This window comes from Rhinatrema bivittatum, chromosome 3, assembly GCF_901001135.1.
Source record: "Rhinatrema bivittatum chromosome 3, aRhiBiv1.1, whole genome shotgun sequence".
Taxonomy (NCBI): Eukaryota; Metazoa; Chordata; class Amphibia; order Gymnophiona; family Rhinatrematidae; genus Rhinatrema; species Rhinatrema bivittatum.
Genome location: NC_042617.1, coordinates 236,157,982 through 236,180,915, shown reverse-complemented (window position 1 = coordinate 236,180,915; position 22,934 = coordinate 236,157,982). Strand labels below are relative to the sequence as shown.

At 44.6% G+C, this 22,934-nt stretch overlaps 1 protein-coding gene across 3 annotated transcripts in view; it reads right to left on the bottom strand.

The window, feature by feature from the left end:
• The window catches only part of BUB1 (BUB1 mitotic checkpoint serine/threonine kinase), a 403,183-nt gene that overhangs the window by 340,502 nt on the left and 39,747 nt on the right, over positions 1 to 22,934 (bottom strand). For all 3 annotated transcript variants that reach the window (XM_029594322.1, XM_029594320.1, XM_029594321.1), the window contains 4 exons: positions 12,523 to 12,566; positions 5,839 to 5,942; positions 5,149 to 5,225; positions 4,855 to 5,045 (listed from right to left, as the gene is read on the bottom strand). In XM_029594322.1, coding sequence (XP_029450182.1) covers positions 4,855 to 5,045; positions 5,149 to 5,225; positions 5,839 to 5,942; positions 12,523 to 12,566 — 416 coding nt within the window. The remainder of the gene's footprint in view (positions 1 to 4,854; positions 5,046 to 5,148; positions 5,226 to 5,838; positions 5,943 to 12,522; positions 12,567 to 22,934) is intronic.

Here is a 22,934-nt window from a genome sequence, read left to right as displayed (position 1 = left end):
TGTTCTAAACATCAAAATCACAGAACATATAGAAAACCAAGGTTTAATGGAACAAAGTCAGCATGGCTTTACCCAGGGCAAGTCTTGCCTCACAAATCTGCTTCACTTTTTTGAAGGAGTTAATAAACATGTGGATAAAGGTGAACCGGTAGATATAGTATACTTGGATTTTCAGAAGGCGTTTGACAAAGTTCCTCATGAGAGGCTTCTAGGAAAAGTAAAAAGTTATGGGATAGGTGGCGATGTCCTTTCGTGGATTGCAAACTGGCTAAAAGACAGGAAACAGAGAGTAGGATTAAATGGTCAATTTTCTCAGTGGAAGGGAGTGGGCAGTGGAGTGCCTCAGGGATCTGTATTGGGACCCTTACTTTTCAATATATTTATAAATGATCTGTAAAGAAATACAACAAGTGAGATAATCAAATTTGCAGATGACACAAAATTGTTCAGAGTAGTTAAATCACAAGCAGATTGTGATAAATTGCAGGAAGACCTTGTGAGACTGGAAAATTGGGCATCCAAATGCCAGATGAAATTTAATGTGGATAAGTGCAAGGTGTTGCATATAGGGAAAAATAACCCATGCTATAATTACACAATGTTGGGTTCCATATTAGGTGCTACAACCCAAGAAAGAGATCTAGGTGTCATAGTGGAGAACACATTGAAATCGTCGGTTCAATGTGCTGCGGCAGTCAAAAAAGCAAACAGAATGTTGGGAATTATTAGAAAGGGAATGGTGAATAAAACGGAAAATGTCATAATGCCTCTATATCGCTCCATGGTGAGACCGCATCTTGAATACTGTGTACAATTCTGGTCGCCGCATCTCAAAAAAGACATAATTGCGATGGAGAAGGTACAGAGAAGGGCTACCAAAATGATAAGGGGAATGGAACAGCTCCCCTATGAGGAAAGACTAAAGAGGTTAGGACTTTTCAGCTTGGAGAAGAGACGACTGAGGGGGGGATATGATAGAGGTGTTTAAAATCATGAGAGGTCTAGAACGGGTAGATGTGAATCGGTTATTTACTCTTTCGGATAATAGAAATACTAGGGGGCACTCCATGAAGTTAGCATGGGGCACATTTAAAACTAATCGGAGAAAGTTCTTTTTTACTCAACGCACAATTAAACTCTGGAATTTGTTGCCAGAGGATGTGGTTAGTGCAGTTAGTATAGCTGTGTTTAAAAAAGGATTGGATAAGTTCTTGGAGGAGAAGTCCATTACATGCTATTAAGTTCACTTAGAGAATAGCCAACTCCATTAGCAATGGTAACATGGAATAGACTTAGTTTTTGGGTAATTGCCAGGTTCTTATGGCCTGGATTGGCCACTGTTGGAAACAGGATGCTGGGCTTGATGGACCCTTGGTCTGACCCAGTATGGCATTTTCTTATGTTCTTAACTCCTTTCAGGAAGCGAGACATCAGGATGAGTTGATAGCCGATGCCGTCCGCTTCGGACCGAAGCACGCCAGTGCAGCAACCTGAACCTTGAGGGAGTTGAGAGACAACCCCTTCTGCATGTCGTCCTGTAGGAATTCTAGGATCATGGGAATCTTAGCTGTCCTCGGAAGGAGGGTGCAGTCTTCACACCAGGCTTCAAATACTCTCTAGATCTGTACGTAAGACAGAGATGTGGAGAACTTGCGTGCTCGGAGCAAGGTGTCAATCGCAGCTTTTGAGTAGCTGCGCTTCTTTAGGTTAGTCCTCTCAAGGGCCATACCGGAAGAGAGAATCGAGCTGGGTCATCGTGGGAGATCGGTCCCTGCAGAAGGTGACCCTGTATGGCGGTAGATGCAGAGAATTCCCCGCCAATATAGTCTTCACATGTCCGCGTCCCATGGCCTTCTTGGCCAATCCGGGGCAACTAGTAGGACTAGACCCCTGTGGTACTATATCTTGAGAATGACCCTTCCCAGTAGCGGCCAAGGTGGGAAGTTTACAGGAGGTCTTCCTCTGGCCAGTTCTGGACGAGAGCGTTGATTCCTTGAGGCTGTGGTTCTCGTCTGCAGCTCAAGAATCTGGGGACTTGGGTATTGTGCTGAGTTGCTAGGAGGTCCATGGCTGGGGGACCCCATCGATTCACTATCATCTGGAAGGCTGTGTCCACCAGTGACCATTCTCCCGAGTCTAGGCTCTCTCTGCTGAAATAATGTCTTTTCCCACGATGTGGGAGGCCGAAATCCCTTGCAGGTTTGTTTCTGCCCACTCTGTGAGAGGGTCTATTTCCAGAGACATCTCCTGGCTCCTGGTTCCTCCCTGGCGGTTGATGTAGGCCACGGTTATGGCGTTGTCTGACATGACTCTGACAGGCTCGCTTCGGAGTCTGTGGCTGAATCACAGGCAGGCTAGTCCGACTGCTCGACCTTCCAGGCGGTTTAAGTTCCATTCCGCCTCTTCTTTGTTCCATTGTCCCTGGGCTCCCCACCCTCGCAACTCGCGTCTGTAGGGAGCAAGGTTTACAAGTAACTCAATTAAAGGAGGAAAATACAATAAACAGGGGGCAGGGGATGGGAGCAGGCCAGAAAAAAGGAGGGGGGTAAGGGAGACAGGAGAAGAGAGGGAAAGATAGGTAGCGTGAGAGAGAGTAAAGAAAAACCGTCAAAATAAGAAATAGGAGGAACTTATTTACAGAAGGAGCTATATACAGTAGTTACAATTGGGATAAGATTAATTACATTGGACACAATGCGCAATTTTGTAAATTTGCAGAACGAGGGCGGGCAAAGGAAGGGCGAGGAGGAAGTGCCTTAAGAGGGGGGGAAAGGGCGGGCAGGGTGAGAGGGATTGAGGCTGAGGGACTGTATGGGAGGATCTAGGTAGGTGTGTCTAGGTTTGATTGGTTTCCGGATAGGCCTTTCTGAAAAGCCACGTTTTTATGCCTTTTTTGAAGGGCTCCAACATAGGAAAATAGCATGAGGCTTTACAGAGGTACACCAACATGGGATTCTTTTTAGGTTCCAATGTAGGATCCGTGCCTGAGAGACCCAGTGTCTTCATAGTTTGGGACACAAGGGCTGGTAATTCATCTTTGTGGAAGAATCAGAGCATGGTCTGGTATAGTTCCATCCCTGGGGCGATTTCCCCTTCTTCCAGGGAGTCTGTTTCCTCCTCTGAGGTGTCTGGCTCCTTATCCGAAATGATCTTGGATAGGAGAGGCATGTCTCGAGATCCTCAGAAGGTGCTGGGAAGTGCTTGCGCTTCCGGCAGAGTTTGAGGCAAGTGGACAGCCGGGGCTAGTTGCGCCTGGACAAAGGTTTGCAGTCCTTTGAAAAATTCCACCCAGGAGAAGGTTCCTGGGTCCATGTTGATGCCAGGAGGGATTGTAGTGGTAGCCACGGAGGAACTTTCCTGTGGGGGCACAGAGTTGGACATAGTTAAGTCCGGGGTGCCATCATCAGTAGTTCCGGATCCCGCTCCTGGCCGTGAGATGTCTTGATTAGACTCTCCCTGGTTCTGTTCGCACTGCTGGCACAGCAGGGATTCTAATTCAGGCTGCGCAGTTCTCAAGTGGCAGGCTGGGCAAAGGAAGGGTCCCTTGGCCTTCTTGTATGGTGGTGTTTGTGCGCATGTAGGGCTTAAAAATTTGTCCGTGCGAGAGTTATGCACATCGGGAGCGCAGAAGTTATGCGCAGTACATACACACAAGTTATGCGTGCAGGCGGCGGATTTTGTGCGCATGGCACAGTTATGCGTGCAGTTGTGTGTGCGGCCTAGTTGTGAGTGCCGTTGTGCGCACAACCCAGATGTGCGCGCAGTTAAGCATGCATCTCTATGGAAGCGCTCAAGTTAGGCACCTCGGGCCTCTGGCTTGCTCCACGTGTACCGACGGCGAGGAGGGAAGATGGCGCAGACGATCCCAGCAACAAGATGGCGACCCCCCCCCCCCCCTCCATGTGTGTAGACCCTCGACCAGATTGGGGCTTAGCCAGAAGAAGGCTGCTCAACCAGATTTAAACCTCGGAGGAAGGTCGGTACGGCTGTTCGAGCCTTGGAGACCGAAGACTTTATTTAATTTTATTTAAAAACTCTTATATACCGGTATTAGTAAGCATACATCATACCGGTTCACATTGTAACTTAAAGGCTGAAAATACAATCAACAGGGAGGGCGAACAGGGAGGAGTATACATAGAACAGAAGGCAAAGAAATTAAAGCATTAAGATTGTAACTGGCTATTTACAGACCTTATCTGGTCTCGGCGCTTACCAGTCACGTGCCGGGCAGTCTCCAGCTGCGGGGGGAGAGGGAATTACCTTCACCGCCATGCTCAAATCTGCACCCGCTCCTTTTTAGCCATCCTGGGAGCAACATCCACGCTGGGAATCGGCCGGCGGACTAAGGCTCACCTCTGAGGGATATCGAATCAACCTCAGGAAAGTCTCGATTGGGGGAGGGACCATTGGGTTTCACCGCAGGAGAAGTGGGGGCTCTTCTTAACGGTAAACTTTTCTTCTTTTTTTGTAAATGTTACACTATTCTCTTTTGGATAGTGTCCGCATCTGCTATGGGAGACTGAGAAATACTGAAGAGCTAAACGTGCTGCATGGGTATATGTAGGCTGACGTCAGCTTTGAAATCTGACTCCGTCTCCCATCTGCTATCTGGAGAGCACAATACCATTGGTCCTGAGTCCATCTGGCTACACGCTAGGAAAAAGGCCATTAAGATGTCCTGTCATTTGTGCTCTCTTTATCAAAATGCAGCAATACATCAAGAAAGTTAAAAGACAGTTGAACATTAAAAAAAAAAAAAAAAAAAAAAGATATAAATATACACACACACATATATATATATATATATATATATATATATATATACACACACACACACATAAATAAATGTACCCCATTGCTTCAGTTTTCTTTGCTGCTCATATTTCTTCTTATAAACGTTGGCTCGAAATTCTTCAAATGATAATTCAGATTCACCACTAATAAGTTTGTCTTTACAGTACATTGGAAATTGCTTGAATTCACTACATGAAGATGGCTGTGCAGAAACAGCCGACTTTGAAATAACAATCACTCTGTGCTCTCTGTAGGAACATAAAAATGTGAAAGTGGTTGCAATAAGCAAAATGTTTAACTTTATTTTACAAAAAAAAAATCTTATGTGAAATTTACAAAAAACATACTCACTTAATGGAGTCTCCTGAATAAGTGGATGCCTGAGATTGCTTCACGTTGAAATGCTGAGTACAGCCTGCAATTGAACTCTAGATTGGGTGAAGAAACAATACACAAACTAAGAGGTTATTTTTATTACTTTCTTCTGCTCTAATTTCAGGTTTCTATCCATGCACCCTAGGCTTTTCCAGTGGAGAGTAACATTTGCTCTTGAATAAAAAATGCTTGTATGAGAAAATTCTTCACTAAGGACTTTGCCATCATGTCAGACTTTAAGAGCATATTTCAAAAACTGTAAAGGTCACACAGCACACTTTCAGTTAAACACGCATCACAGGGCAATATAATGGTTGTAATAGAATTGAGAAAGTAAGAAATTTATATATTTACAAAACAAAATTTTGCCTACCCCTCATCTTGCTTTGTCATCTCCCAAAATCTTTCTGGTGATCACACCCCCTCCCCCTTTTAATTTTTTGGCAATAGAGTTCAACTACATTGCAAGCTCTTCTAGGAGCAGACGGTTTAATGAAACCAAAAACCCATTTTACTGGTGTCAAAGTCCTAAAATCACAGGCTTGCATGGTTCCTGGGATGCTTAAAATTGTGAGATCTGTTTAGTGTACAAGAGGTAAGGTAGCCTCCAAACAGCATATTCCCTCCAGTTTAACTTAGCCATAAGCAATGGTCGAGTATAGCTACCTGTCTTTCAGAATAGCATGTAGTGTCAACATTTTCTTGCACAGATGAAGATGGAACAATTTGATTTAAAATCTGAGAATCCTGAAGAGGTCCTAAAGAGCCAGCTGCAAGAAAACAGACAAAAATGTACACATTTTCAGATTGATAGTAGGGGTAAGAATTGACAAACTGTAAAGGTCACACAGCACACTTTCCCCTACTATCAATCTGAAAAGCCTGATAGATTAAAGCTGTGCCACCCAATTTATAATTTCGGTCTTGTAGAAAACACTGGTTAGGCTCTTTCAGCAAATAGCAGTTTTCCTTAAAATGCCAGAATTTATTTAAAATATGTTTTAGTTAGCTCAACAATATACATAAAGAATTTTCAAAGATGAGTAACATTAAAAAGTACAGTTATTAAATAGTCACTTTTTTTTAGAACAAAATGGAAAGTGGATTCTGAGGAGTCAATTCAAAACATCCTATATAAATTCAATAAAATTAAGTTGACAGTGTAACTTAGTAGAAGGTGTGATTACAAGCCACCACCAGGAGGAGATTCATTCACTATGGAAGATTGTGTGTCAGTTATAGAGATATTTTGAAAGGAATACTACTACAATTTACTACAATTTTTTTCTGTAGAAAATTCAACTGTCAGAAGAAGCAAAAGATCCTGTTTTAAGTTTGATTTCCTAAAGAGGGAAGCAGTATTAGTGTATATTTTTTGAAAGCCCCCATTCTAAATCAGAGTGCACCTCTGCTGAGCCCTATGACAGCACACAAAAAATATTCAAATTGACAAATGCAAGGATTAAATATTTCATGATCACCACAAGAGTGAACTCTGGTAGAGATTTTATTTAAATCTATGTTGGTGGTGAAGGTCACATGACCTGGTGGAGGGGTAAGACATGTTCTTGCTGAGCTCAGTGTTCCCTCCCTCCAACTATGTTTTATTTTGCATAGAACTAGACAGGTATTTCCTTATTCATCTTCAAACCAGTGTTCTCCTGCTACCCATTTTGAATACATGGCACTGGTTTTGTTGTATGATAAGACTTTCTCCCCAAATTACTCAAGTTTCTACCTCTGCTGGGAAATAAGGACTTTAGTCCAGGAATGCATAATAAGGTGTTTCGAGAGTGGCATGACAAGGGGATTCAAACGATACTGCACATAGTTGAAACAAATCAGGTGCGCCCCTTTCAAGCACTAAAAAAGGAATATGGATTTCAATCCCAAACATTTTTACGGTTATATCCAGGTACGACACTATATTCACTCTTTGACCTTGCCAAACCCATACAATCATGCTTGGAACTCCTCTCAGACTTTCTTGATTTAGAAGAACCCAGTAGACACAAAATATGTCTGGTATGTTAATACGTAAGCACCAGCCCACCTTGCGACAGGATACTTTAACTGACGGGTGGAACAAGGAGTCTGGCTCAATCTTTATCGTCCTATACTCCACTTATAGAACTCCAATTTATTTATTTATTTTTTATTTTAAGTTCCTTGATAGATTTTATATCGCTTCGGCGAGGGCTGGTAAGAGGGGGTTTCCGGGAACTGGATGTTGCCCTAAATGGGGAGATGTTAACAGCACATTAGATCACCATTTTGGACTTGTCCTGTACTGCATCGGTTTTAGGCCCATATTCACAGCTATCTTATTTGCTTGAATGGAGTTTCCTTTTCTTTAACGGTGAACATTTTTCTCTGGGATGATCCTAATCAATATGGGAAATGGTTGGGTAGAATGATGATGTTATTAGCCAAGAAATGTATACTGCAGAAGTGGACATCCATGGATTCACAGACTCTGACAAAACTTAGTGCTCTAGGTCCATCAAACATGAGTCTTAGATAAATATGTTGAAAAACTGAATGGCTCTGGAAAAAGAGGGATTTTGTGAAGCGACGGGAAGTTAATTTGAATTCTTTGTCTCCCTTTGTACGGGGGTTGCTTCTCAATGATTTGCCCATAGGACACACTTAGGTGACAATTAGTCATTGTGCAAGTGAAGCTGACACTATCAAATTTATCAACTTTGATGGGAAGGTTCAGGATCCAGTAGGGTGGGGGAGGGGGAGCTTATGGAGTTTTTGATGATGTATTTTTAATGTTTTTTTTATGCCTGTTGGTCTGCAGAGTTCCTTTCTGACAGGCAATTAATGTATATTGTATTGCTGTTTAAGGAGGAATATCTGTTGTTATATGCATGTTGTCCCGAGTCTGGAGAAGAAAATTATTCCTTACCTGCTAATTTTCGTTCCTGTAGTACCATGGATCAGTCCAGACAGTGGGTTATGTCCCCCGTTCAGCAGATGGAGTCAGATCAAAGTTCTGAGGGAGGTGCTACATAAGCCCACACCCCCTCTATGTCCCTTCAGTAACTAGACTATCAAAGCCATAAAAAGAAGGAAAAACGGAGGGATCAAGTAAACCTCAGTTAACAGAAAACTAGAACCATAAACTGAAGTTGCAACTGGAAAACTGTTGTCCCAACGGCAACTTGCCAACAGAACTGTATGAAATAGCTTCACAGAAGAAAAGGAAGAGGTCAGCCCAAAAAGGGCGAACGCATAGAATCAATCGAGCAGCAGATCCCCTGTCCAGACAACCCACCAATCTGAGGGCGGGCATCTGGACTGATCCATGGTACTACAGGAACGATAATTAGCAGGTAAGGAATAATTTTCTTTTCCCTGTACGTACCAGGATCAGTCCAGACAGTGGGATGTACCAAAGCTTCCCTATTGAGGGTGGGCCATAGATAGCCCTGCTCGAATGACCCTGTCGCCAAAGTACCCAGAAGCCGATGAGCAAACATCCAGACGATAGTGGCGAGCAAACGTATGCAGTACTTCCAGGTGGTCGCCCTGCAAATTTCCTGCGACGAGACCGACAGACTCTCTGCCCATGAGGTCGCCTGGGCGCGGGTGGAGTGAGCCCAGACCCCCAGTGGAGGAGGTTTCCCCTCTACAATGTAAGCTGACGTAATGACTTCCTTCAGCCAGAGGGCGATTGTCGTTTTAGAGGCTAAATGCCCTTTACTAGGACCGGACCAAAGACCGAAGAAGTGGTCCGAGAGCCGAAAGGCGTTGGTCACTTCCAAATAACGCTTAACATCGAGTATGCGTAGGTCCAGAGAGTCAACTGAAGAGAAAGGATGCAGCTGCACCAACTGAATCAGGTGAAAGGTAGAAACCACCTTGGGTAGGAATGAAGGTACTGTGCGTAAGGTGACCCCGGAGTCGGTAAAGCGTAGATTCGGTTCCCTGCAGGATAACGCCTTAAGTTCCGAGACCCGACGTGCCGAACAAAAGGCCATCACAAAAAAAATTGTCTTGAGAGTGAGGTCCTTGAGAGTAGCGGTCCGTAAAGGTTCAAAAGGACTGCCTCCAAGGATCCGAAGCACTAAGTTAAGGCTCCAAGAGGGGCAAGGAGCCTGGAGCGGCAGCTGCAAATGCTTTACTCCCTTAAGGAAATGAACGACGTCCGGATGAGAAGAGAGTGGAATCTCTGTCCCTCAGCGAAACAAAGCTCCTACGGCCGCCACCTGTACTCGAAGAGAGTCATAGGCTAACCCCTTCTCCAAGCCTGCCTGTAGGAACGAGAGAATCTGAGTCACCGAAGTGGATTCTGGTTGTGTAGCGTGCGCCGTGCACCAAGATACGAAAAACTTTCCACACCCGGCCATAGGCTACGGAGGTGGAAGTCTTCCGTGCACGAAGGAGCGTCGAAATCACTACCTCTGGGTAACCACGGCATCTCAATTTGTGCCTCTCAAAAATCAAGCCGCAAGACAGAAGCAAGCTGCCTCGTCAAAAATATGGGGCCTTGAAGAAGTTGTGAAAGATGCCCGAGGTGCAGAGGCCCGTCCATCGCCAGGTTGAGAAGGTCCGCAAACCATGGGCGGCGAGGCCACTCTGGAGCCACCAGAATCACGTGTCTTGGTGGTTCTCGATTCTTCTTAATACCCTGCCCACTAGAGACCAGGGGGGGAAAACAGAGCGGAGTAGATGACAGGGCTAAGGCAGCACTAGAGCATCGACACCCTCTGCCTCGTGTTCTCTTCTGCGACTGAAGAAGCGAGGGGCCTTCGCGTTGCGAGCTGTCGCCATCAGGTCTACATGAGGAGTCCCCCAACGGTGAACGATCAGGTGCATCGCCTCCTCCGAGAGTTCCCACTCTCCCGGGTCTAGATGTTGACGGCTGAGGAAATCCGCCTGTATGTTGTCCACCCCGGCAATGTAGGAGGCCGCCAATCGGACCAAATGTAGTTCCGCCCATGCCATGAGTTTGACCGTTTCCAAAGAGACGTGTCGGCTTCTCGTGCCCCCCCCCGGCGGTTGATATACGCCACCGTGGTCGCGTTGTCCAAGAGTATCTTGACCGCTCGATGGTGAACTAGCGGCAGGAACTCTTTCAGGGCTAGGCGGACCGCTCTGGTTTCCAAGTGCCTATGCTTTCATCCACTGTCCCTGGAGGGACCTTGTCTGGCAGACTGCTCCCCAACCCGAGAGACTGGCATCCGTGGTGACCACTATCCAATCCGGAGCCTCCAAGGACATCTCCTGAGCCAAGTGCCGTGGATCTAGCCACCAGTGGAGACTGTCTACGGCTGTCTGAGGAATTGGGCGAATCGCCTGAAAATCTCGTGAGACCGGCTTCCAGCGAGAAAGCAGAGCTCTCTGTAGTGGCCATAGATGTGCGAAGGCCCAGGGTACCAGTGAGGTAGACCTTCAGTTTCCTTTCCTGTAGATCCCTCAACGCTGTGCCCCCTGTGACTGGAATGGTGGTGCGTTTGGTGACTGCCGAGACTGCGGAGTCGACCGTCGGAACCTTGAGGAGCTCAAGGAAGGCCTCGGGCAGCAGATATAGCTTCTCCATGGCCCTACTAACTTTTAGCGTGGCCTCGGGAGCATCCCATTCCCTAGAAAGCAGCTGGAGGAACGTGGGATGGGAAAGCCCACGCCATGGGCCAGAGCCCCGCCAAAACGGGGTCCCCCTTGTTAGCCGTCGGCCCGGGCCCCAGTGGATCAGGTGGAGCCTCCAGGTCCAGCTCCTGCAGAATATGTGGGATCAGGTCATCTAGCTCATCCTTCTGGAAAATATGCAGGACTTGGGGGGGTCATCCCCTTCCAGCTGGGCTTGCAACAAAGGGTCATCCCCACCAGGATCCGTGACCGGGTACCCCCCCCCCACGCGTCAGAGGGTAGCCGCTAGGCAATCCCAGGGTGCGTGGAGATGGGCCCCCCGTCCCCCCACTCTGAGGGCCGGTGCCCGGCGGTAGGACTCCCTCAGGAAAGGAATCTGTGCGTGCCAGCTTGGGAGGGGGTGGCCTGGGAAGAAGATCCAGAGGCTGGGAGAGTCTGGCCAAAAAAGGCATTATGCATCAAGACTACGAATTCCAGGGAAAACGCCGGCAGATCCGAGGGGGGGTCTGGTCAGAGGCTCCTCAGACTGGTGCAAGGTGATTGCTGGCTGCACGGGGTCCAAAACCGGCGGCAGAATTGAAAATGAGGGCTCCCCTTCCCCCTCCGAGACCTGAGTCATCCGGGTTCTGCCGCAAAATGGCCACCGTTCCCGCGCTATCGGGGCCTGCTGCTGTACACCGCTGCAGTCCTGAATTCATGCGCCAGAGACATCCCCCTGCCTCGACCTGCTCTCCCCACCGGGGCGGCAGTCGGCGCAAAGTCCGTCCCTGGAAAGACAGCCCCTGTGGTGTCCACACGCGGCGCATGTCGAGAGTCTCGGCATGCCGCGTGTGGGGAGGGGGGGGGGAAGGAGGAGAGGCGCGGGAACTGGCGGGCTGAGGAACCGCGAGCGCCAAGTGTACTTCAGAGCTGCTCGAGCCCCCCCCCCCCCCCACACAGCCCAAAAACACCATCCGGGGAATGGGACTTCCCGGCGGACAACGGCAGCAGCAGCCCCGGGGAATGTGGCGTCGCGGGGCCACCAACGTGCACCCCAGCGGTGCAGCACAAGTCCAGAAAGAAAGGCTGTAAAGGCAAATAAACACAGGACACTTACCCTATCTACCAAGTCAGAGCAGTAGGAAGAAAGCAAGGCGGACATAAAGAAAAATAAAGCAACAGGTCTGCCTGCAAGTGCCACTAAGGGAGCCAGCCAATAGGGCTCTCCCTAAGAGAAAGCTGAACTGTCAATCTTTTTTTTTTCCAATGAGAACTTGATCCCTCACAACAAGATAGTTAACAAAAAAGGTAAAAGTGAGGAGAAATTCTACACTCAATCCATGTATTGGGGAACTAATGTTCCCCTGCTCACATCTGCTGGAGTCAGAAAGATACTGAAGGGACATAGAGGGGGTGTGGGCTTATGTAGCACCTCCCTCTGAACTTTGATCTGACTCCATCTGCTGGACAGGGGACATAACCCACTGTCTGGACTGATCCTGGTACGTACGGGGAACATGAATTTTGTGTATGCTTCAAGCTCTCGTTTTATGTATTTTGTGTCATTTTCAATAAACAAATTTGAACTTAAATCTATGTTGGTAGCCATAATAAAAAGAGAAAACATACTGCAGAAGTGTGAAAATATAATAGATGCATAAAATGCAACAGGAAAAGAGAAGCTTTAGAAATACCACCACAGAGAAAGGTAAAAAAAAAAATTTGTTATTTTGAAATATCTACATAGAACTACTGCTTTAAATCATCTCTTACCTTGCTTGGGTAAATTTCTCTGGGATATTCTGATCTGAAATAATCTAGGCAAAAACGGGAAAAAAAAAAAAAGTTTTGTTTTTTTTTTAGTTTGATCAAAATACCAAACAGAACTGAAAGTAGAAATTAACTTATTTATTTAGTAAATTTTTAAACCACTCATTCACATATAGCTCAGGGAAGCATATATATAAACTTCAAATATATGAAAAGAAAGAAGGTGCACAAATCAAACTAGACAGTTCTTCTTGATGTAAGGCAACACAGCCAAATTCATTAAATGGAAGAGACTAAATTATTCCAAAAATCCAAAGGATTTATTGATTGTATTCGATTGGAGGAAAGACTTTATAAACAGTATAGTACAGCTATGTTTCCAGACAGGTACATGTTTTGCAAAACAAGATGCAAAAGGAGGGACAGGATACTGCAACAGTCTGACAGATGGAGAAACCAACTTCCAGGGGAGGTGGGTAGGTTTCATGAGGACTAACATCTTGCTATTCTCAGAGTACACCTGGTACAGGTAAGCAACTCTGCTTTCTCCAAGGACAAGCAGGATGGTAGTCCTCACACATGGGTGAATCTCTAGATATAGGTTGCCCGAGAAGGGCAAAGCAGAAAACCGCACCGTGCAGAAGTACGACCAGTCTCCCTTTTGCCTGTGAGGCAGCCGACCCACAAGGGGTCCAGGCTGGAGAAGAGTTGGATTCTACAAAGAAAAACCATAGAAATGACAGACACAAAATCCTCAAGCATAGCAGGGGCGCCTAAGGCAGAGGAGTGATGCGAGTACAAGCAGAAGCATACTCCACATCACAGGTAAAACATTACAAGCAGGGTTTCGGATCAGTAAACCTAACAATGAAGTAGGTCTAGAACCTTCTGGGTACAGGAAAAAGCCTAGAGATGTACAAAAAAGAGGACTTGTGGATGAAGACTGAGCAGTTTCCTTTGGTGTTAGAAGACAACAGAAAACCCAACTGGGACCTGAGAATTCCCCAGAAAGTAACTGCGGTCCACTGACATCCGAAGGACTAAATGTCTCTGCAAGAGTGTGTCCATGTATGACTGATAGGCACAATGGGCAGAAAAGCCCAAGCAACGCTTGGAGAATAATAGCAACAACGGCAGGGCCTGAGACAGAACCTTCATACTGAAGCATCAAACCTAGCTGACCATTCAAGACAGCATCAAGAGTTTCAGGGGATGAACAGTAGCACCTGAATAAGATCACCAGCCCAATTCCTGAGCAGGGAGAGAAGGTAGGCCTGAAACATACCCACACTGCACCCTCTCAAGGACAGGGCTATCCATCCTGTCCACAGGATTAGTTAGGTGGGCAGGAAGGCACTTTAGGCAACCTAGTGAGAAAAACTATGGGAAGAATTGGCCAGAGCCTGGCGAAAAGGATAATGTAGTGCATCTTTCTCTGCAGGTACATACTAAGATATACCACGAACGCCTTAGCTTTTCCTCCCCTGCCCCCGGCATTCCAATTGTAAGAGGGAGCGAAAACACGAGGAGGCAGACCACTGGACTGTCGGGGCAATCACAAGTCGCTAGGTTGTATATTCCAACCCAAGCGAATAACTTGCTGCCAATTCCAGTAGGGAGTTACACTCTGAGATAGAGCCCTTGGAGGGTTCGGAACAGCTGAAACTAAGAGCAATTTCCCCAAGGAAGAAATCCATAAACACTCCACTAAGAGAACAGAAGTTGGGGTGCCGCAAGTGCAAACCCTGTCAAGCAGGATTTCTTCACCGGCCCGGAAACCTTAAGAGTACCAGGGGAGGGCCAGGGACCTAGACACAAAAAAAAAAAAAAAAAAAAAAAAAGAGGGGGAGGCCTCTTATTGGCTGCCAAGAAAGAACTCAAATTAAATTCTCAGACAGTTAACACTGCCCCCAAATTCGAAATCGGCTTTATCAAATCTTCCCAATTAAAAGTTTGCCTAGTCTACACTCCCCCAGGTCTCCTCGATCACAACTCCTCTCCTCTCATTGAATTTATAGCTGACCAAATAGATATGGACATCCCTGCCATTATCCTTGGGGACTTCAACCTCCACGTAGATACTATTCCCCCCACCCCCCTCCTCCAAAGCCCATCTTCCATTTCTGCTATGGGCTTTAAACAAATTATAACCAACACCACCCACAAAGCAGGCCACACCCTCAATTTGATATTTATAAATTCCCACCTCCTCCCTGCTGACACACCTGCCTGCACCCCTGTCCCCTGGTCTGACCACTCACTTATAAAAACCAAGTTCACCATAAAGAAAACAACCTGCCCCAACCAAAAACACATCAATACTATACAGTTCAGAAAACCCTGCTCCAAAGATGATCTTATTCTCTCCCTCACTAATGCTCGATAATTTAGACCTTTCTAATGCTGACACCGTCCTCTCCTCTTGGAACAAGATAACCAACAACATTGCTGACAAAATTCGCCCATTAGTGTCTAAAGAACTAAACCCTGCATTTAACACAAAAAAACCTTGGTATTCTCCTGAACTAAAGATACTCAAACAAAAATTAAGAGCTAAAGAAAAGAAATGGCACAAGGATCCTTCCCTGCTAGCCACATATGAATACTCTCTCCACTCCTACAGAATTACCATCCTTAAAACAAAATCAAGACTACTAAGCCCTTAAAATCCACAATTTCCAATATTATGCCAAAGCCCTCTTTCCATATGTTTCAGAGCTCACAAAAAACAGCACCACCCCCCATCTCAGATAATGAAGCCAAAAGCAAATGCAACAAACTAGTTGACTTTTTCCACAACAAAATCGTCAAGCTTATGTTACGACTCCCACCAGCCACCCCCCACCCCAATGCCATTCCTAAAAATCCTAACATCACCCTGGACTCCTTTGAAACCACCTCCTCTTCTGAAATAGAATCACTGCTAAAGAAAATGAAACCATCTTCACACCCGTCTGACACCATCCCTACAAAATCTCTTTTGACCATCCCAGATATTATAGCTAAACCATTAGCAGAAATCATCAACTGTTCCCTCTCCCTCGGATATGTTCCCACCGCTTTGAAATAAGCCATCCTCAAACCCATTTTAAAGAAACCTAACCTAGACCTGTCAGACCCTTCAAACTTCCGGCCAATCTCTAACCTTCCATTCCTAGCAAAACTTATGGAAAGGGTAGTTAACCTCCAACTCACTGATCACCTGGAAAAACATATTCTATTCCCGTCCCAATTTGGCTTCCATAAATTCTTCAACACAGAAACCCTTCTAATATCCCTCAAAGATACCCTCCTCAAAAGGACTAGACAAGGGCCAATCCTACATTCTAGCTATGCTAGACATTTCATCCGCTTTCAACACCAGTCACAACATTCTAATAGATAGTCTCTCTGAAATAGGCATCTACGGAATAGCCCTTAGTTGGTTTGAATCTTTCCTCAACAATAGACACTACAAGGTCAGAATAGGCAATAACGAATCTAACCCCATTAACTTAACTCGTGATGTTCCCCAAGGCTCATCCCTCTCCACGACCCTCTTCAATGTCTACCTCCTGCCCCTATGCCAACTCCTTGCTGACCTAGGTCTTACACATATCTTCACGGACGATGTCCAAATCCTTATCCTCATTACAGAATCCATACCTAAATCCTTCAAGATTTGGGACAACTGCCTCATTTCGATCAACCACCTCCTCACAAACCTCAATCTTGCCCTCAACACATCCAAAACAGAGCTCTTTATCTCTGCAGATCACTACAACCCCACTCCTTCGGCCCCCTCCTTTACTTTCTCCCAGCATGAAAGAGACCTAGGCGTCATTTTAGACAGCTAACTCAATCGAAAAAAAATTCATCAACACCACCACCAAAGATTGCTTCTACAAACTTCAGGTTCTAAAAATACTAAGACCCCTCCTTCATCACAAAGATTTTCAGACAGTCCCTCAAGCCACATTATTTACTAAAATTGACTACTGCAACAGCCTACTCTTAGGCCTGCCCACAACTACCATCAAACCTCTCCAAATGCTGCAAAACGCTGTGGCTAGAATCCTCACCAACACCCGCAGAAAAGAACATATTACACCAATTCTTAAAGACCTCCATTGCCTCCCGATCCCCTCCAGAGTTCTCCATAAGAGTCTCACAATTATTCACAAAACTCTTCACAACCAAAATGTTCACTGGCTTAATGATTCCTTACAGTACCATACCTCTAACAGACCCACCTGATCCATCTACAAAGGATCCCTTTTCACACCCTCTCCCCAAACTCACCCAATACATTTCCACCAAAGAACAAGCACTATCCATAACTGGAACATCAATATGCCCCCTGACCTGCACCAAATGTAACGAAACAAAAAATTAAAATGAAAAAAAGATGTTAAACAATGGTAGACATTCAATGAGGTATCGGAACTGGAAATCTAATCTATTCTAAAAAAAAACTAAATCCCGCCCCACATGCATATGACACAATAACAACCGTAGACATAAAAAAAGTAGCCAATACAGTATCCCCGACATTGGCAAATATTGTTAATCTATCCTTAGAGGAAGGAACCATGCCAGAAGCACTAAAAGGAGCAATCGTAAAACCAATTTTAAAGAAGAAAAACAGAGACCCACTTAACCTGAGCAATTACAAACCAGTATCAAACCTACCCTTAATTGCAAAATTAATAGAAAAAACTATACAAAAGCAACTAGCAGAACACCTAGATAGCAATAATATCCTTCCCAACATGGCTTTCGAAAACACTATAGCACAGAGACACTACTGCTAGCGCTGACAGATAATATCATGAGGGGGTTCGATAGTGGTAAACATTACATTCTAGTGATGCTAGACCTGTCAGCGGCCTTTGATACTGTAAATCATAACATACTTTTAAAGAGACTAGAAGAAATAGGATTAAGTAACAAAACTATCAAATGGTTTAAATCATATCTAAGTAACATATTTCCAAGTACAAATCAAAGATGTAATGTCAGAAAAAATAAACCTTCAAAAAGGAGTACCACAGGGATCTACCCTATCTGCTACACTTTTCAACATATACCTGTTACCATTATGCCACCTGCTGGCTGGTCTGGGCATCACACACTATATATACACTGACGATATTCAATTAATATTACCCAACGACAACACAACTGAGAAAACATTAAACATAGCTAACATGTATCTAGATATCAAACAGCTACTAAACCAAATGGAGTTAGTAATTAATATAGAGAAAACAGAATTCCTACATTTAGAACGCAAAAATATGGAAATCATACAGAGCCCAATCACACTCAAAAACAACCAACAAATAATTTTAGCAGAGAAAGTACAGAACCTAGGAGTAATAATTGACACAGAACAACATATATCTTTAAAAGTAAAGGAAGGATACACCAAACTCATGGTTCTCAGAAGACTCAAACCACTTCTAACAACCGCCAACTTTCGATCAGTACTACAAGCATTGATATTTGCAAGCACTGATTACTGTAACGCCCTTCTACTGGGTCTACCATACGCCTCACTAAGACCACTACAAATTTTACAAAACACAGCTGCAAGAATTTTGACCGGCAAAAGTAAGAGACCACATCACCGAAACACTGGCTGAATTACACTGGCTTCCCATTGAACAAAGAATACAGTATAAAATACTGTGCACCATACATAAACTAATACATAACGAAAAAGCAGACTGGCTGAACACAGCCCTTCGCGTACACGTCCCTAACAGAAACCTAAGATCAGCCAACAAAGCACTCCTAACCATTCCTTCAGTCAAAACAGCAAGACTAACACAAGTAAGAGAAGGGGACTATCCTTGGCTGGACCCATACTATGGAACTCCATGCCTTTGGAGTTAAGATTACAAAGAGACAGTAACTGGAAGATATCAGATTTGCTTGATGTCCTTTTTCCCCCACCCCCAATCTCCCATTTCCCCATCACAAATGACATGAATCTTTTGTTTGGAACAATAAAGGCCGCAGTTTATTAACCATACCCGGGCCCTCTAACAATACATACAATACATAACCCCATTATTCATATCTCAATAATGCCCCCCACCTCTTCCAGTGGTAGAGCTTAATTGATACAATCCTCTGAGCATCGGCCCCCCTCTTGCTCATTGTCAATCTCGTGTAGCAGCCCCCCCGCACCACACGAGATTCCCCCCTTTCTACCAACTTTTAACCATTACATAAATTCAGAACCTTATGGGCTCGGGTTTACCGCCACTGCGACAACATCATTTCCCCCAACAAACAACCCTAAAACGCATCCTTCAATCGGGTGGGAGGGAGGGAAAGCCTCTGCTCGCTGCCTCAGCCGTTCCTCACAGACTGAGGCGCGAAGCCGTTTACCCATTATATCCTCCCCCTCCACCAATCACTATCTCTGCATTCAAATATTCTTCTTCCATTGGCTGACTTCCTCCCTTCACCCTTCTGTCCCTTCGTTGACCTTTCCTCTCCTCATTTAACCCCTACCGCTCACTTCACTTCAGTTACTAGCGCGGAGCTAGACAAGCTAACTCCACTTCATCAAAACCTTTAGAAAAAATTTAAAAACCTGGCTCTTTAAACAAGCTTTTCGAAAAAGAGAAGGGAGAATAGAACCCAGGGAAGTGCAAGGTACGAACAATTGAACACCCAACACATACTGCAGTAATCATTAAGGGTGGTTTTTTTTTTTATTTATAGTTCATCACTAAAGGATGTTACAATTATAAAGCTAGTTTTGTACTCAAAACTGATAGAGAGTTTTGGACATGATTTATTACATTTACCAATTAATATTGATTACAAACTATGTTATTTATTTATTTAGCAGTTTTTTATACCGACCTTCATAGTAGATAACCATATCGGATCGGTTTACATTTTAACAAAGGGTAAAACTGAGGTAACAATTCTGGTAAATAATAGATAACAAAGGAAAAGGAATAAGTCAAAGTTACAATCAACAAGGTATGGAAAACTTGGAGGCTTAAAGACAAGCTGGAAGGAAGATAGAGGCAGGTAGAATAAATATAACATGATACGAATAATTTAACGGGTTAGAGCATATGCTTTAACCAGGAAATGCCAGTGGCCATTGTTCAGGAGGAAGTGTGTCAAAGTCCTTGTAAGAAGTGAGGCTCAAACTAGTGATTATCCGGTGGATCTGGGAAGGCTTGGTGAAAGAGCCACGTCTTTAGTCTTTTTCTGAAGGTTAAGAGGCAGGGTTCCAATCTGAGATTTGCTGGGATATTGTTCCAGATAGCTGGGCCTGCAATTGAAAAAGCTCTGTCTTTGGTCGTAGAGAGGCGAGTGGCTTTAGTAGGGGGAAATTTCAGAGTGCCTTTGTGGATATCTCTCGTTGGTCTGTTAGAGGAGTGGAGTTTGAAAGGGATATCCAGGTCGAGTTGGAGTTGCTGATGGATGGTTTTGTGTATTAGGGTAATAGATTTGTACAGGATTCTGAAATTTACTGGTAACCAATGTAGGTTTCTGAGGACGGGGGAGATGTGTTCACCGCGGCTGGTGTTGGTCAGCAGTCTCGCTGCCGCATTTTGTAACATCTGCAGTGGTTTGGTGGTAGATTTAGGGAGGCCTAGAAAGAGGGCACTGCAGTAATCTATTTTGGCGAACAGAAGAGCCTGGAGGACTGTCCTGAAGTCTTGGAAAAATAAGAGTGGTCTCAGTCGTTTCAAAACCTGTAGTCTGAAGAAACTGTCTTTGGTAGTTGTGTTGACCATTTTTTTAAGGTTTAGACGATTGTCTATTATTACCCCAAGGTCTCTAACGTGCGTACAGGTGATGTGAGCATTGTGCGGTGAAGGTGGAGGAAGATTGTTTTCATTTGAAGAGATGAAGAGAAGTTCCGTCTTTGAGGCATTGAGGACCAAGTTTAAGCTGTTGAGTAGATTAGTAATGGATAGAAGACAGTTATTCCAGTAGGTGAGAGCTTTTGAGATGGATTCTGTTATTGGGATTAGAATCTGTACATCATCTGCGTACAGATAGTGAATTAGGTTGAGGTCTGTCAGTAGTTGGCAGAGGGGGAGGAGGTATATATTAAAGAGGGTTGGAGATAAGGAGGATCCTTGTGGTACGCCAAGGGAAGATTTTGTTAGAGGTGACTCCTTGTTATTGATTTTGACTTTAAAAGTCCTATTGCTGAGAAAGGACCTGAACCAGTTGTGGGCTGATCCGGAGATGCCGATATCCTCAAGGCGATCCAGGAGGATGGTGTGGTTGACTGTGTCAAATGCCACCGAAATGTCTAACAGAACTAATAAGAAGGAATGTCCTTTGTCTAATCCCATTATAATATGGTCTGTAAGCGAAATGAGGAGGGTCTCCGTGTTGCGTGATTTCCGGAAGCCATATTGCGAGGGGTATAGGATCTTATGGTCCTCTAGATATTCTGAAAGCTGGGTGTTTACCAGTTTCTCTGTAAGTTTGGCAACGAATGGTAGATTGGAGATGGGTCTAAAGTTGGCTAGTACATTAGGGTCTAGATTGTGTTTCTTGAGGAGGGGCTTAAGAGAAGCAGTTTTTAGGCTGTCTGGGTAGCTTCCTTGAGTTAGAAGGCTGTTAATAATATTTGTTAGAGGTCCTGAGATTGTGTCTGGAATAAGCAGCAGGAGTCTTGATGGGATATTATCAGCCGGATGACTAGATGGTTTCTGTCTTTTTAGAATGGATTCAATCTCTTTGGTGGAGATTAATTCGAAGCTGTCCAACTTAGGTTTAGCGAACAAATTGAAATTCTCATCTGATTTGAGAGGTGTTGTATTAGGAGGAAGGAGGGCGAGAGTATTTAGGATCTTCAGTTGAAAAAATGAGGCGAGTTCATTAGCCTTGGATAGAGCTTGTTCGTCTGGAATAGGTGGCGGGGTTGAATTAGTTATTTGTGTTACGTAAGCAAATAGGGCCTGGGCGTCATACTGGTAGTGGTGTATTTTGTTGGCGTAATATTCCTTTTTTTTTTGTAGTATGCAGGTCCTATAGCGATGTAAGAAACCCTTGTATGCTGAAAGGGTAGTTGAGTTGGGGGTTTTTCGCCATCTATTTTCTTTATGGCGTAAGTCCTGTTTCATCTGTTTTAGTTCGGTGCTGAACCAAGGTTGATTCCCCCTTTTTTTTGGATTGATTGTTTTGGAGGTTATTGGGCACCATTTGTTTGCGACTGCTTCAGTAATTGTTTGCCAGGAAGATAGGGCTGAGTCGGGATTAGACAGGTCCAGGTTGGAGAGTTCCTTGGAGAGCTGCTCGCTGAGTATATCAGATGGACATGATTTCCTGAATTGAATGGTGGAAAGGTGCGGAGAGGTGTGAGTCTGTTTGTATGTGGAGAAGGATGATTCTATCAAGAAATGATCTGACCAAGGGATTGGGGTACATGTGGGATCAACCGTGCATGTGAATTTAGAGTTAATGAATATTAAATCCAGGATGTGACCAGCTTTGTGTGTGGGGCTGTTGATAGTCTGAGAGAATCCCATAGCAGTGAGGGTGGTGAGGAAGGCTTCGCAGTTCGCAGATCGCGGTATAGCGTCTGTATGGAGGTTGAAATCACCCATAATCATAGTTGGTAGGTCTAAGTTAATATGTTTTGCTATGGATTCTATGAGGGGTGAAGGGTCGGTTTCTAAAACTCCAGGAGGAGCGTAGACTAACAAAATTTGTAAAAGTTTTGACTTGACTAATCCTAGTTCCAATTTGGATTCAGTCTTGATGGTGTGAGCGGTCAGTCTGAGTTCTTTCTTGGAGGCTAGAAGAAGTCCGCCTCCTCTTTTTTTGTGTCTATGGAAGGTGAAGATGTCATATAACTGGATAGGTAGTTGGTTGGTTAAGGCAATGTCCGAGTTTTTTAACCAGGTTTCTGTGATGGCACAGATGTCTGGGTTGGAGTCCAGGAGGTTACCGAACCTTATGGCACCTGTGTAAACTGATAGATTTTAGTATCATAACTTATGTGCTTTACTGTAAACAGTTGTGACGGTATCCATCTTAACAATGGTATAGAAAAGATTTAAATAAATAAATTACTGCTAGCATCATTTTTACTGAAGTTTCATTTTGTGACCCCTAGTTCTGTTTCCTTTCCAATGGAAAAGGTTTGAAGTTTGTGCATCATTAAAATCTTTCAGGTATCTGAAAGTCTGCATCTTCTCCCCTGTACTTCCTCTCTTCTAGGGTATACACATCTAGATCCTCCAGCCTCTCCTCATGTGTCTTCAGACACAGACCCCACACCATGTTGGTCGCCCTTCTCTGGACTGCCTCCATCCTGTCTCTATCCTTTTCGAGATACGGTCTCCAGAACTGCACAGTACTCCAGGTGAGGACACACCAGGGACCTGTACAAGGGCATTATCACCTTTTTCTTGCTGATTATTCCTCTCTCT